At 37.9% G+C, this 17,298-nt stretch overlaps 1 protein-coding gene across 4 annotated transcripts in view; it reads right to left on the bottom strand.

Moving 5' to 3' along the window:
- The window catches only part of LOC126475471 (85/88 kDa calcium-independent phospholipase A2-like), a 182,481-nt gene that overhangs the window by 152,904 nt on the left and 12,279 nt on the right, over positions 1-17,298 (bottom strand). For all 4 annotated transcript variants that reach the window (XR_007586734.1, XR_007586736.1, XR_007586735.1 and 1 more), the window contains exons 2-4: positions 10,232-10,322; positions 4,195-4,319; positions 3,846-4,026 (exon numbers count right to left, since the gene is read on the bottom strand). Coding sequence is in view for 1 of the 4 variants with exons in the window: in XM_050103358.1 (XP_049959315.1) it covers positions 3,846-4,026; positions 4,195-4,319; positions 10,232-10,322 (397 nt within the window). In the remaining 3 variants the exon portion in view is untranslated. The remainder of the gene's footprint in view (positions 1-3,845; positions 4,027-4,194; positions 4,320-10,231; positions 10,323-17,298) is intronic.

The raw sequence follows: 17,298 nt of genomic DNA, 5'->3' as shown, positions 1-17,298 counted from the left end.
CAGAAAAGTATCCCTGGGAGAATAAGCAGCAAAAAATGTCATATGGACATATGGCCAGAAATGTGTTTCAAGGGAAGCACACCCATTTAAAGGTAGAGACAATTTTTTTTTGACAATGACCCCAGTATCGGCACCAGGCAGGTGGATTGCCAGCAAGGGATAAGTCAAACAACTGTGTGGAACATTCTCCATGACAATTGTCACTGTCATTATCATTGTTGTTGTTGTGGTCTTCAGTCCTGAGACTGGTTTGATGCAGCTCTCCATGCTACTCTATCCTTTGCAAGCTTCATCATCTCCCAGTACCTACTGCAACCTACATCCTTCTGAATCTGCTTAGTGTATTCATCTCTTGGTCTCCCTCTATGATTTTTACCCTCCCTCTAGTACAAAATTGGTGATCCCTTGATGCCTCAGAACATGTCCTACTGACTGATCCCTTCTTCTAGTCAAGTTGTGCCACAAAATCCTCTTCTCCCCAATTCTATTCAATGCCTCCTCATTAGTTATGTGATCTACCCATCTAATCTTCATTTATATCCTCTCTACTTCGACCATCATCAGTTATTTTGCACCCCAAATAGCAAAACTCCTTTACTACTTTAAGTGTCTCATTTCCTAATCTAATTCCCTCAGCATCACCCGACTTAATTCGACTACATTCCATTATCCTCGTTTTGCTATTGATGATGTTCATCTTATACCCTCCTTTCAAGACACTGTCCATTCCGTTCAACTGCTCTTCCACGTCCTTTGCGGTCTCTGACAGAATTACAGTCATCGGTGAACCTCAAAGTTTTTATTTCTTCTCCATGGACTTTAATACCTACTCCGAACTTTTCATTTGTTTCCTTTACTGCTTGCTCAATATACAGATTGAATAGCATTGGGGAGAGGCTACAACCCTGTCTCAATCCCTTCCCAACCACTGCGTCCCTTTCACGTCCCTCGACTCTTATAACTGCCATCTGCTTTCTGTACAAATTGTAAATAGCCTTTCGCTCCCTGTACTTTACCCCTGCCACCTTCAGAATTTAAAAGAGAGTATTCCAGTCAACACTGTCAAAAGCTTTCTCTAAGTCTACAAATGCTAGAAATGTAGGTTTGCCTTTCTTTAATCTTTCTTCTAAGATAAGTCGTAGGGTCAGTATAGGCTCACGTGTTCCAACATTTCTACGGAATCCAAACTGATCTTCCCCGAGGTTGGCTTCTACCAGTTTTTCCATTCGTCTGTAAAGAATTTGCGTTGGTATTTTGCAGCTGTGAGTTATTAAACTGATAGTTCGGTAATTTTCGCATATCTCGACACCTGCTTTCTTTGGGGTTGGAATTATTATATTCTTCTTGAAGTCTAATGGAATTTCGCCTGTCTCATACATCTTGCTCACCAGATGGTAGAGTTTTGTCAGGACTGGCTCTCCCAAGGCTGTCAGTAGTTCTAATGGAATGTTGTCTACTCCTGGGGCCTTGTTTCGACTTAGGTCTTTCAGTGCTCTGTCAAACTCTTCACGCAGTATCATATCTCCCATTTCATCTTCATCTACATCCTCTTCCATTTCCATAATATTGTCCTCAAGAACATCGCCCCTGTATAGACCCTCTATATACTCCTTCCAACTTTCTGCTTTCCCTTCTATGCTTAGAACTGGGTTTCCATCTTAGCTCTTGATATTCATGCAAGTGGTTCTCTTTTCTCCAAAGGTCTCTTTAATTTTCCTGTAGGCAGTATCTATCTTACCCCTCGTGAGATAAGCCTCTACATCCTTACATTTGTCCTCTAGCCATCCCTGCTTAGCCATTTTGCACTTCCTGTCGATCTCATTTTTGAGACGTTTGTATTCCTTTTTGCCTGCTTCACTTACTGCATTTTTGTATTTTCTTCTTTCATCAATTAAAGTCAGTATTTCGTCTGTTACCCAACAATTTCTACTAGCCCTCGTCCTTTCACCTACTTGATCCTCTGCTGCCTTCACTATTTCATTTCTCAAAGCTACCCACTCTTATTCTACTGTATTTCTTTCCCCCATTCCTGTCAATTGTTCCCTTATGCTCTCCCTGAAACTCTGTACAACATCTGGTTCTTTCAGTTTATCCAAGTCCCAATTCCTTAAATTTCCAACTTTTTGCAGTTTCTTCAGTTTTAATCTACAGTTCATAACCAATAGATTGTAGTCAGAGTCCACATCTGCTCCTGGAAATGTCTTATAATTTAAAACCTGGTTCCTAAATCTCTGTCTTATCATTATATAATCTACCTGATACCTTCTAGTATCTCCAGGGTTCTTCCATGTATACAACCTTCTTTCATGTTTCTTCAACCAAGTGTTAGCTATTATTAAGTTATGCTCTGTGCAAAATTCTACCCGACGGCTTCCTCTTTCATTTCTTAGCCCCAATCCATATTCACCTACGTTTCTTTCTCTTCCTTTTCCTACTGTTGAATTCCAGTCACCCATGACTATTAAACTTTCATCTCCCTTCACTACCTGAAGAATTTCTTTTATCTCATCATACATTTCATCAATTTCATCATCATCTACAGAGCTAGTTGGCATATAAACGTGTACTACTGTAGTAGGCGTGGGCTTCGAGTCTATTTTGGCCACAATAATGTGTTCACTAAGCTGCTTGTAATAGCTTACCCGCATTCCTATTTTTTAATTGATTATTAAACCTACTCCTGCATTACCCCTATTTGATTTTGTATTTATAACCCTGTAGTCACCTGACCAGAAGTCTTGTTCCTCCTGCCACCGAACTTCACTAATTCCCACTATATCTAACTTTAACCTATCCATTTCCCTTTTTAAATTTTCTAACCTACCTGCCCGATTATGGGATCTGACATTCCACACTCCGATCCGTAGAACGCCAGCTTTCTTTCTCCTGATAACGACGTCCTCTTGAGTAGTTCCCGCCCGGAGATCCGAATGGGGGACTATTTTACCTCCGGAATATTTGACCCAAGAGGACGCCATCATCATTTAATCAGACAGTAAAGCTGCATGCCCTCGGGTTACGGCTGTAGTTTCCCCTTGCTTTCAGCCGTTCGCAGTACCACAACAGCGAGGCTGTTTTGGTTAGTGTTACAGGGCCAGATCAGTCAATCATCCAGACTGTTGCCCCTGCAACTACTGAAAAGGCTGCTGCCCCTCTTCAGGAACCATACATTTGTCTGCCTCTCAACAGATACCCCTCCGTTGTGGTTGCACCTACGGTACGGCTATCTGTGTCGTTGAGGCACGCAAGCCTCCCCACCAACGGCAAGGTCCATGGTTCATTGAGGGGGGGGTTATTCTATTTACACATGAGTCAACCTTTAAAAGGTGCTATAACATCAATCTTCACAATACCCACCTTTGGGTTACGGAGAATCCCCATGATATGGTGGCAGTGAACCATCAGCCTGAATGTATGGGCAGGTGAGGCTTCCTATGGGTGACGCTGCCTCCCCTGCTGGATGACATGCCTTTGGTGGTGCGAAGGGTAATGTGGTTACTGCACAATGGTGCTCGAGCTCACTACTCTCGTGAGTGTGGATCTAAAACACTAGTATAGATAGAACATTTTCACTTGCCTAACTTGTTCTCATATTTGCTTTCAATTACTGAAATCTACACTGTCAAAGGTCTTTTATCTCTACCTCCAAGTCGGTGTACTCCCCTTGCAACATATTTCTGACCAAATATCAATATGACCTTTTTTGCTCCTTATCTCTTCAGCGACTGTTTCCTACAGTTTGCCCCATTATATATTATTCCTTGTTTTACAAAAGCAAATATTACATAGTTGTGAACAATATACCTGAATGAATAAATCACTATAATGTACATACTCAACAGTACCTGTATAATTTCCTTTGACGTATTTGCAGCATAATGATAGACAGAGTTTGCCTCATAGTCTAAATGCTCTAGGCTTACATCTCTGCATGTCAGAAGGGCCTGAACCGTTTTTAAATTTCCCGTCTTTACAGCCACTTGAAGTGGTGACATACCAGTACTCGTCTCGGGGACATTTATCTCGCTGCAGACAAAGAACAGATAACAAAGAAATTTTCTTACTTGCTAAACTCTACATGTTAAACATGTATAATTGCAAAACAGAGAATCAAATTTTATTGAGAGATATTATCAGTCAAAAGAAACTAAATGATTAGTTTCAAGAATAGGCCTAAACAAACAGTATGCCTACCTCGAAACAGAAGGTTTCTCGAAACACTCATTCAGTGAAAAGTGTGCTGCAAGATGGGCTAGAGACCACGACGGATTCTCTCTCAAGGCATCACACAGTTTCTGGAGGCCTTGTAAGCTGCTCAACTTAAAGAGAACAACACAAAAATGTTAAAAATTAATACTTTTTTACGTCTTACATTTAAAAAACATATATTTAAAACTAATGTTAACAAAAATAAAAGTTTTTGACAGCACGGAAAAAAAACTGATATCTGTAGTGTCAGCCCTTCCAAATACACCAACCACAGTAATGAAACTCAATATTACTCCATTTCCCTCCCATTACCTCCAGTACTGGTCACTTGTGTCAATAGTCTGTGATATGGCACATCATCCTGAGTATGAAAGTGAGGGTGTAACCATCTGAAAGCTTGGTCCTCAATGCTTTCATATTATCAACTTTCGTCAGGGCAGATTGAGTAAGGCCAGGAAAGTACTAGGGTACTATCCAGTCTCCATAGATAAAGAGGTAGCCATGTGATGAGTACATGATTTTCAGGCCCACTCACAGCTGCGAATGTAATAAGAATGTTCTAAATGGGACACTGCGAAAGGCAAAAAATTGGCAGTAACCAGGAGGTAGTGAATGCTCACTGCCAGTAAAAGCTGAGTTACAATGAAATCAAACATACAACTAGAAAGGAAATCCGAATGAGGTATTTTTGGTGTAAAGGGTTAATTGGTCATACAAACGCTTTAGCAGATATACATGTTTACAATACACAATAATGCACTTTTCTCCAAAACTAATGTAAGTTCAACAAAACCTGATACACCAAGTGAGCTATCAACTGATGGTACTTTTCAGGTGCTACAGAATAGTGAAGAGATATCCATAGTATACTGGCTTAATTAGGCATCAGACATAGTAAACAACTAAGGAAATTCAGTCATTAATTCACAGGTAATAAAAACAGCAAAAGTACTCAGTAAGATTGATACACACTAGTAATAGTAATACAACTCTACATTTGGAGATTTGTGTGTATCTGATAAAATTACTGACTTTGGATACTTATTGTTCATAATTAGCTTACTTATGGGCAAATTGTGTTAGATAGAGTAAATCATGGATGTACCATAAGAAAGATAAAAACAAAACCTTTCAGAATATACTGCATGACTGTCTACAATTGATTATCTATACGTTTCTTTTGTTTCACAAAGTCTTTAATATGTGTCAAATAGAATACCTTACATGACACAATTTATGTTTGTAACAGCATTTTGATCAACACAAGACCATATACATTTTGGCGTGTTTAAATTTAATGATGTAGATTGCACAGTTTAAATTTTGTAAAAATTCTGCTTAGTGGTAGAGAGAGAGAGAGAGAGAGAGAGAGAGAGAGAGAGAGAGAGAGAGTTAAGTACCCAGGCACATGATGAGTGTAGTAGCTATATGAAGAGATGTGTAGAAGCAGACAGAGAAGAGCAAAGTCCCATGCATTATGAGAAGAAACCTAGGTTGCTCTTGGTAGCAGTACAGATGTATGTTCTAGCCAGATTTAAAATAAATTCTTGTTGTGGGCTGTAAAGCCTTAAACATTTTTCAAAAAGAATGTGGCTGGATAAAAGTTACTTGGCTACTACAACAGCAGATAGCTCGTTCCATTCATACCTGGGGAAAAAAAAAAAAAAAAAACAGAGTGGAGCACTTAGAGATCTCTCAAACAAGCTCCATTCATACCATATAACTCCTTTCTAACCCAGAACACATTAATATTTATGTCCCACAAGAAAGTGGGCTTGGTACAATATTCTTCTTGATGTATATCAATGATATATATTGCTATCACTAAACTCAGTTGAGAAGTTAATCACATTACTGATGTGCTTCCACACAATCAAACTTATGATTGTCAATCATACTGCTCACAATTTAATACTCAACAGTAACAGTTCATGAACTTGTTAACAGTTTGTGAATTGTTTTAATGGAATAAACTGTGCCCCACCTAATGGCATAGCCCCACCTAATGACAATTCAGCTGTAATCCTACATTTTTATCACTAATTACGTCTTAGATAGCTGCAGATAGCACACATCAGTAATATCTTGTGGTGGCACATAGTCATCCTTTGACAGTGAGCCACTGTAACCACACATTACTCCATCAAACTTTGGTGAGCCAGAAGATAGTTAATCAATTACAATGCATAACATTTTACCCAAGGTCACCACATTGTAAGTTCATACGAAAAATCTGTTCTACACATTCAGAAGGTGTCCCACGAATAGCACATCACATGCATTTAATATTTACTCAAAGATGGAGCCCAGTGTAACAGTACACAAATCGTCTATCAAACTTTTTGTAATTACATCTAAATCTACATCTACTTTTACGTACATGATGAGAATACTTTGTACCGCTACTAGTCATTTCTTTTCCTGTTCCTCTCACAAATAGTGAGAGAGAAAAATGACTATCTATATGCCTCTGTACGAGCCCTAATTTTTCATACCTTATCTTTGTGGCAGCGTACAATCATTCGGCAGTCAGCTTCAAATGCTGATTCTCTAAATTTTCTCAATAGCATTCCATGAAAAGAATATCACCTTCCCTCCAAGGAATCCCATTTGAATTCCCGAAGCATCTCCATAACACTTACGTATTGTTTGAACCTACCGGTAACAAATCTAGCAGCCCGGCTCTGAATTTCTTCGATGTCTTCCTTCAATTTGACCTGGTACACATCCCGAACACTCAAGTGGTACTGAAGAATGAGTCGCATCACTGTCCTATATGTGGTATCCTTTACATTAGAACTACTCTTTCCTAAAATTCTACCAATAAACCAAAGTCGAATATTTTCCTTTCCTACGACACTTCTCACATGCTTGTTCCATTTCATATCACTTTGCAACGTTATGCCCAGATATTTAAGTGGCTTGCCTCTGTCAAGCAGGACACTGTTAACTCTGTAAGGTTTGTTTTTCCTACTCATCTGCGCTAACCTGCATTTTCCTCACATTTAGAGCTAGCTGTCATTCACCACACCAACTAGAAATTTTGTCCAAGTCATCTTGTATCTTCCTACAGTCACCCAACAATGACACCTTACCCTGCACCACAGCATCATCAGCAACAACTGCCAACTGTCGCCCACCCCATCCGCAAAAAACCATTTACGTATACAGAAAACAGCAGCAGTCCTATCACATTTCCCTGGGACATTCCTGACAATACCTTTGTCTCTGACAAAAACTTGCCATCATGGACAACATACTGGGTTCTATAACTTGGGAAGTTTTCGAGCACTCACATATTTGTAGACTTATTCCATATGCTCATACCTTTGTTAACAACCTTCAATGCAGCCCCCATGTCGAAAGTCTTCCAGAAATCTACAAATATGGCATCTGCCTGTTGCCCTTCATCCATAGTTTACAGTATATTACATGAGAGAAGGGTAAGCTGAGTTTTGCACAAGTAATGCTTTCTAAAATCATGCTGATTTGTGGACATAAGCTTCTTTGTCTCAACTGAACTGAGAACATGTTCAAAGATTCTGCAGAAAACTGAAGTTAGGAATATTGGTCTGTAATTTTGCAGGTCTGTTCTTCTACCCTTCTTATATACTGGAGTCAGCTGCACTTTTTTTCCCCTCAGTTTTCATCAATGATAAGAAACAAACTCTACAGCAGACATACTAGTAGTATTTAGTCAACTGCTACCTGAAAATCATATGAACCGATTTACCCAATCAATCCAAATCATTTCTCTGAACAGTCTGCATGGAACTTATATCTCCAGCACGCCCTGTAATACTGTATCTAACATGGTCTAAATTTCCTCCAAGATCTATTTTTGTCTGTTCTTACTGCCTTTCTCATCTCTAGTTTAATAAAGCTTTCTCACAACATGTTTATCATTTTTATCTTAGTAATAAAAAGAATACGGAATAGAAAGTACCTGTTAGATTTCCCTTCATTGTTCATCTCTTCTCAGTTAGTAGTTTCCCATCCTTTACCATTTAGTACGATTTCTATCATCATTTTTATCACCAGTGTATGTTTTTTATGTTTCTTAGTTATAAATCAACCCCCACTCACCCTCCCTCCATTTTTTACATTCCAAATAGCCATTTAGAACCTTTTCTTTTGATTGACTGGATGTTTATTATCCTCAGTAAATTGGCAGTAACTGGAAAACCTCTAAAATACAGGTAATAATTTAATGGTATCTGAATAATATTAGCCACATCACGTGTTTAATCATCAAGACAACTCATTCTTTTAAGTACATAAATGGCACACTTTCGATACTGTGTGTGTTGGTGCAGTTTCACAGCCAAATGGAAATAATTTGTCCTATCTTTCTCCATTTTGTTCTGATCAAAACTATTTTATGATCGCTGACAGGAGTTGTTTAGACAGACGAAAATCAACAGAATTGTCTAATCAACTGGAAAAAAGCAGAAAAGTATATAGATATTGATGCGGATCTAGACTGATTACCTTAGATGCCTTCGAGGGGTGTTGTTATCACACCCTACCCTCGATTCATTTTTTCTCCTTTTCTATCCTCCCCTTTATATTATCCAGCTTGTGCTCCTTCTCCAACATACAACTTAATGCTCCCTTTCTCATTACTTTGTTATTTTATCTATTTCCAGTTATTTAAACACACCATCAATTCCATCTACTGGGACATAACCTTCTCTACTTCACACAAAAAATTTGTGTTAAGAAGAAGTGAAAATTTTTGGAATTAGAGGGGAAGGGAACATTCTGTGGACACAATTCTGGAATTTTTTGAACAGACCTCGTAATGCATGTGGTGGAGTGACACAGTATTGAACATTACCAAGCAGTAGATTTTGATTTCACAGATGTGCACTTTTGAGCAGACTGACTGTTTTTGGTTTATTTTTAATTTCACAACAGTTTTATTTATTTATTTTTAGATTTGTAAGGCTTAGTCTTTCATTCTCTTCTCCCCTTGAATCTTTCTCCACAAATATTTGCAGATATGCAGCAAGCATAGAGACATTTCCAATGCTTCCTACCTGTCATGGTCATAAGACAGAGAAAAGAAAACACTGCTACTGTTTGTGAAATGCTTCCCAGATATTTACCAGCCACATATCTTAAGGCACAATGACAAAATAATATGAGCATGGTTATGAAAATAATACTCAGTTATTATATTTATAACAGTTACTTTTTGACACCTTCTGAAAGTGGCACAGAGTTCCCAGCAATGAAATGTAGAGTTTTAAGTAACAGACACTGCACCAATAAGGCTCATTTATGACATATGAAACTTACAGTAAAAGAATATTTCCTGCTGGTGAACAACATTTTTATTTGCATACATAAAGACAAGGCTGCTTGTTTTTTATATGTCACTGATATTTGGAATTCTAATCTATTAATAAAAATAAGAGAATGTGCTAGAAAGTCTATAATATTAATACAACATATTAAAGAGAATCTATAAAGACTCAAAAGTAAAATGTAAGACTACTGGTGGTGAGTGTGACCTCAATACTGGTCTGGTAAATTAAATAATTTAAAAAAACAAGCAACCTTACATTTATACGTGCGGATGGATATGTGTGTGTGTGCGCGCGCGCGAGTATATACCTGTCCCTTTTTCCCCCTAAGCTAAGTGTTTCCGCTCCCAGGATTGGAATGCCTCCTTAACCTCTCCCTTAAAACCCACATCCTTTCGTCTTTCCCTCTCCTTCCCTCTTTCCTGATGAAGCAACTGTGGGTTGCGAAAGCTTGAAATTTGTGTGGTTTTTTATTGTGTCTATCTACCAGCGCTTTCTCGTTTGGTAAGTCACAGCATTTTTTAATATATTTTTCCCATGTGGAATGTTTCTTTCTATTATATACACCTTACATTTACATATAAAGATAAAAATGTTTTTCATCAACTATATAAAGGTGGCAAGACATCTTCAATCTAAAACATTATCTGTACTGAAATAAACAAAATGTTCAAATGATCGTGGGAAAGTTTTCACAAAATTATACTCACATCCTTGGATATCTGAATAAGATGTGGCACCTTATCCTTCAATTCCAAAAATCTAATTTCTGCAGCATTAACGTCATTTGATCTATAGAGACTGGAAAAGATAAAATTGTGAATTTTTACTAAGAAATATGGAATGTAATATGAGAAAATACAAATATCTTTTTTGTACAAGGGAATACCATCAATACACAAGAGCAAAGTTTACATTAAGAGAACATGAAAAAAAAGAAAAAGAAAATAACATCTAAACTTTCTATATACACCAATCAGAAAGGGCAATCACAACCACACCTTTGACAATGCTCATTTGTGGAAATTTAAATGTCAACACTTTGAACACAGATGGATCCTGTAACACATTCTTTAACATTATGTACAACTATAGAATGTCATCACTCTGATTAATACAGCAACAACTATAGGATATCACCACTGATTAACACTCTGCAACGTTGGTAACCAAGCATTCAACATCAATCACTGACTATGTAATAACTGACTCCAAGGATGAAAATTCTTATGTTGCTTCAGATCATTCCAATTAATTGATAATTAAATGGACACCCCGCTGCAAACAGGCGTTGATGTACTTTATTGGGGACATGTTGAAAATGTGTGCCCCGACCGGGCTAATTTCTAGCAAAGCTGCATGGTCATCCACGGTAACTGTTCTTTCAGGAACAGATACTATCGTCATATATAATCATTCCAATTAGTTCTTAAAACTAAACATGGGCATAGAAAACAAAAATAAAACACTCACATATAGATTGCTTTTCTGTAAGCCAAAAATAGGCTGAATTTGCCACACAGATGAGCAATCAAGCATGGGAAGAAGTGTGCACAGAGACTAGGATGGTTGGGAAGCTTGCAAAGTTTCTAATGATATTTACATTCAAATTAAAAGAAGTGTTCCGAAAAGTACTAAGGGTTACTAAAGCACAAAAGAAAAGTAACTGGGTGACTAATGGAATAAGGAAACCCTCAGCAGCACAAAAACAGGCAAAATGATCCTGCATTTCAAAAATACTACCAATCAAACAAAAACATATATAGAAAATTCTTGAAAAATAAATCGCAAACAGCTGTTGTATGATCCTTTAATAGTAGTATCCGTTACACAATGTTTGAGTTGGTCTTCAGGTACATCTAAACAAATGAGAATAGTACACGGGGGATTATAAAATATAAATATTTTTTAGAAATGGCAAGAATCTAGAGAGCATATAGTAAAACGTCCATAAATTTATTATTCATCTTATGGGGTTGCTCTTCTTCTGCGGCCATCTTCTTCATTCCACCCAATTTGAATTTTGACTTTCATCACTAATTTGACTAATTTGTTATAACCTGATTCGGAATGATGGGTGTCCAATGTGTTCAAATTTTTCCTGTAAATGACCTAAAAATAAAAAACACATAAAGACACATACACAAACATCAAGCTTTCGCAACCCACGGTTGCTTCATGAGGAAAGAGGGAAGGTGAGGGAAACATGAAAGGATGTGGGTTTTAAGGGAGAGGGTAAGGAGTCATTCCAATCCCGGGAGCAGAAAGACTTATCTGAGGGGGAAAAAGGGACAGGTATACACTCGTACGCACATACATATCCATCCGCACATATACAGACACAAGTAGACATATGTAAAGGCAAAGTGTTTGGGCAGAGATGTCAGTCGAGGAGGAAGTATAGAAGCAAAGATGTTGTTGAGTGACAAGTGATGTACGAGGGGCGGCAACTTGAAATTAGCGGAGGTGGAGGCCAGGTGGGTAACGGGAAGAGAGGATATATTGTAGGGCAAGTTCCCATCTCCGGAGTTCTGATAGGCTGGTGTCAGTGGGAAGTATCCAGATAACCCAGACAGTGTAACACTGTGCCAAGATGAGATGGGAACTTGCCCTTCAATATATCCTCTCTTCCCATTACCCACCTGGCCTCAACCTCCCCTAATTTCAAGTTGCTGCCTCTCGTACATCACTTGTCACTCAGCAACATCTTTGCCTCTATACTTCCGGCTAGACTGACATCTCTGCCCAAACTCTTTGCCTTTACATTTGTCTGCTTGTGTCTGTATATGTGGGGATGGACACACACACACACACACACACACACACACACACACACACACACACACACACCACATGCTATTCTTCTTCATTTAGGTTTACTTGAAGATTCAACTCTAACATTGTGAAAGCAGGCAGTACTATTAAAAGATGATACAACAGCTATTTGCAGTTTATTCCTCAAGAAGGCATACCTTCAGCCACTGATGCCCATATTATAAAGTTTCCCGATATACAGAAAAGTTTTACTAACAGCAAGGAAATCTCAATAAGATAAATTTATAGAAAAGGCAGAAAACAAAATAAAATTAACCCAGAATGTCACCAAACAAGAGACAAATAGAAAAAAAGACAAAACAGGTAAACATACAATTTCAGCACAATGATACAATACAGTATACCAAAAAAACAGTAAACTTTGCAAATTAATATTTCAGCAACATAGCTACCAAACTGTAACACAAATCTGATAAAATACTGCCTGTACAAACACTGAACTATGTTCCAAACACAATGATGTTGCAATGCACCACTGCAGAATAACTAAACAATGTTGATCGGAACCTAAAAAATAAAACCTTGGTAGATATACATGAAGTCCCTGTGTGCTTCTGATGGACAATATAGACACTATCAAAGACCCTTTAATGCTCATCATAAATGAATCATTCACCATAGGTGGCTTCTAAGAGGCACCAAAGCATGCAAAGGTCCTGCCTATACATACAAAAAGAGACCCTGAAAATACAGAAAATTATATGCTCGTCTCTTTACTGTCATTGTTTTCAAAATTAATAGAAACCATAAAAAAATACTCATGGGGTACCCAACACAGTACAATCTTCTGTGTAAAGAACAGTTTGGTTTCAGGCCTGGCAAAAAGCACACAATAAGCTACAGCTTAATTTACAAATGTTGTTCTGGAAGCACTACACAAAGGCGATCTTATAGCAGGTACCTTCCTTGGCTTTAGCAAAGCCTCTGATACAGTAGACCACACAGTTCTATTAAATAAACTGGAAGCTCTAGGTATAAGAAGGTAGCATGCAACTCGTTTTGTTCACACCAGAAAAACAGAGTGCAATAGGTATAGAGCACTCAAATAAACTCCAGTCACAGCATAAAACTCCTTTCTATCCCAGAATACATTAATATTGGAGTCTCAAAAGGAAGCGTGCTTGGCTCAATACTCTTCTCGATATACAGCAATGATTTTTTTTCCAGACTGTCAAACACTGTGAAACACTACTGTTTGTTGATGACAGTAACATTCTAGTCAGTGATGTATCACCAAGTGTACTAAATGAAAAAGCTGAAGAACACTCATGGATTTATGCAGGTGGGTAGACAGCAACAAATTAACCTTAAATGTAAAGAAACAACATTAGTTTTCACGTAAGCAGAAAACCCAAAAATAATTCTTTAAAAGTGAAAAATGAGCTCAATGAATTTTTACCAAAAACAAAATTTCAAGGGGTTCACACTGACACACAACTAAAGTGGACTGAGCATAATACTGCACTCAGAATGAGAAAAGTTGGCATGCTCTGCAATGAATTCAGTGTGTAGCAGTTCATGCATCAGAACAACATATTTTGAATATGTTTATTCTGTAATTAGAGCAGAATTTACAAACAATCTTTAAGCTACAAAAAAAGAGCTGTATGAATTATGACAAAAGGTAGCAAGAAAACACACTGCACAGATTTGTTTAAATCTATGGGAATCTTGACTGTTTCAGGTAAATACATCTTGCACACATTGAGCCATAAATAGAAAGATATCAATCAGTACCCAACAAACAGATCTCCACTAGAACATGGAACCAGATCCAGCCACCATTTACATCTCAGTCATAAAAACAGAACAAAAACCGAAAATAGTGTGTTGTATGATGGAATAAGAGACAAAGTCAAAAGCAAAATATAGGCCTTCAGGAATACCCTAAAAATTATTTGTTAGAAAAGTATTTTTATACTGTAAAGGACTACCTAAAAGATACGTCAATTTTGTAGAGAATTATGCTACTGGTTAATTAGTGCAATTAAGAGGCATTTTACAGTAAGTTCAATGGAAGAGTGAAATATTATGTATACAAATGTAATCTAGTAAGACAAATAATGTATGGATCTATGTGGTGTAAATCCATATTTTTACGTATCTTTGTGTCTGTATTGTATGTAGTGGGTGGTTATAATTAAAGTGCAACTACTCACAGACATTCCTGTGGACTGTAACAATTATATGGAAGTGAAACTTGGTAGATATGCTTATGAGTTAATGTGGAAGCAATTTACCCTGAAAAAAAAATAGTTCCAATATTGGCCACCAGATGCAAATCTGGCACAGTGAATGCAAGAAAGACACACGGAAATGTTTCCATAAATAATGGATTTGGAACATGAAGTGGGCAGAAAAGGTCGAACAAGTGAGAAATTCATAATGTTGATTTTACTATTAACCATTGCTTACACAATTTGTTTAATATGAGCACTGGAAACATCGACGAGATGCTGCATCTGTAAAATGGCATGACTAACAGTTGCTTACAGCAAATTCCAATGGAATCTTGAGCAATGTGTTCCTGTATACTGGCCTTCAGATCATGTAGAAACCAAACATCTCCCTGATTAATGCGCTCTTTTAGATGTTCCCTGCACCAAAAGTCACTTGCATTCAGATCAGGTGATCTTGCAGGTCATGCATCTGGAAAATCTCTGGAGAGAACATGTTCGTGGAAGGTTGCATTATGCAGATCTTTCACTTGGCAAGTGACATAAGGTGTTGTGCCATCTTGCATGAAGACAGCTGTTTCCACAAAGCTGCACTCTTCCAAAGCAGAAATCACAAGCTGTACAAGGAGGTCTCAATTGTTTACAGATGTCACAGTACAACTGACAGGCACTCTGGAGGTATTCTCGTCAAAGAAGAACAAACCAAGAATAAACATGCTTGTGAAACCACATCACACAGCCACAAAAGGTGAGTGTAATGGTTCTTCATGCACAACACTTGGTTTAACCCAAATTCAGCAGTTCTGTGTATTCACTGCACCCTGTAGCATAAAATGTGCCTTGTAACTCCATATAATGTTGCCCAGCCACATGTCATTAACATGCCAAAAACCATTCCCTCACATTAAGGCTCGTCAAATGACTGTGTGGAGGTAATACAATCCCACAAGCAGTGTACAGTGCCGGAGTTGCACCAGGTGGCCACAAATGGAACTAAATTGTTTCCCAGTGTAAATCAGTTTTACGTCAATACATTAGCATGTCTATCAAGTTTCACTGCCATACATTAACTACAGCCCTATTGGATCTCTGTGGGTAGCTGCATTTTAATATAACCACTTGGTTTTGTGTGTTGACAATATCCATACAATTTATACTGTCTACAGATGAATGAATAAATAAATAAATGAGAATAAATAAATAAATACAGAACATGAACAACAACAACAAACAGTAATAAATGCAACCTCAAACCACTCTCAGAATCACAAACAAACTGCAATCAGATTCATGTTAGACTCAATAGGAGCTAAAGGCAACAGAAAAATACAGACAACAAACATGAAACAAACAAACTAAATTACACCACGACATGCACCCAGATACATTGACAACACTAGTGGTGTAATACTACAACATATTTCATATCTGAATTGTGTAGTGCTGCAAATCCAAATGAAATTATACCAAAAACATCAGTGTGAATAGCACGGCTTGCTGGAACTTCTGGAAGCAGATGATACTTCTAGACATAAATGGAAACCGCACAAAAATACTGTAAGTAATAGTCAAACTTCAATATCATACATGATAAACTGTTCTTTGATCTAAGAAGCAAACCAAAATTATAAATGTGTTTCAGCCTAGACCATTGATGATGTTTTAAATCAATAAAATGAAATGTGTATGGTAATATAAATATGCATTTCTTCAGTAGCTGCAAAGACAGATTTTAAATCCATTTCATACTTGGAATTTACTTTCTCAAGAGAACTGGTCCATCCAAGCTCACTTTGTTGGTTGGGTGGCAGAATATCCATTCAATCAGTGGAAGTATAAACCACAAGATGCTAGAAACAGATGTTTGATCATGAAAGAATGCTGCGTATTAGACAAGCTTGACATCTTGTCAATCCAGACAAGACATGGCACACTAGAAAAGTCTGACATAACATTTGGTTGTGGCAAGTACCCCACAGGTTACTCACTGACAAATGTTATGCCTCATCTTCCATCCACCCTATGGACATCTCAGGGAAGAGGGTTTTCTTTTTATAGCCTTGTAATCTTGGCACTTTAGCCAAGATTTCCATTCTATGAAACATACAATGCTCTTATTGAGACACGCTTAAAGTTTAAGGAAGGCTGTCCCAGCACACGTGTCTGTCGGATGGTAGCCAAGTGCCCACGGGCATAGGTAAGCATGGAATGGCAAAAGACTGATGGATGGGCAGTCACACAGCTGGGCTGGAGCCTATGTGACAGTTTTGCATCAGCTGACCACACATGAGCAGGATTGGCCATGTGGTTATGATATGTTACATGTTGTATAAAACAGGGTCTGCCACAGTGGGCACAACTTCACATGTTCACAATGTGCTGCCCTCGATAGGTCCACAGCTTGACCTGTCTCAGTACTACTCGCTATTTCTCAGATTTGCTCAGTCCTTCTTGGTATAGTGCAATTCTTCATTTAACAGTGCAATGTAACACTTCCTTCCAACACTTGATTCGACTCATTTTGGTTGGCCCAGCTTTCTTCAGTTCAACAGATTCATAGTCTAAGCACTGTTTATCCTTCACTATTGTTCGCAAAAAGAGGAAGTGATCTATTGCTACAATTGTTCAAAAATTAATGGGAATCACTCACTGGGAGAAGGATGAGAATTTTCAATATCTGTCATGTAGTTGAATAATCGATGTTATCACAAATTTTCTATGAAGCAGCAATACAACACCACGCAAAAAGAATTTCAAGATTTAGC

Source organism: Schistocerca serialis, chromosome 4 (assembly GCF_023864345.2).
Source record: "Schistocerca serialis cubense isolate TAMUIC-IGC-003099 chromosome 4, iqSchSeri2.2, whole genome shotgun sequence".
Lineage (NCBI taxonomy): Eukaryota > Metazoa > Arthropoda > Insecta > Orthoptera > Acrididae > Schistocerca > Schistocerca serialis.
Note: the sequence above shows the minus strand (reverse complement) of the source record. Positions and strands in the feature narration are given on the sequence as shown.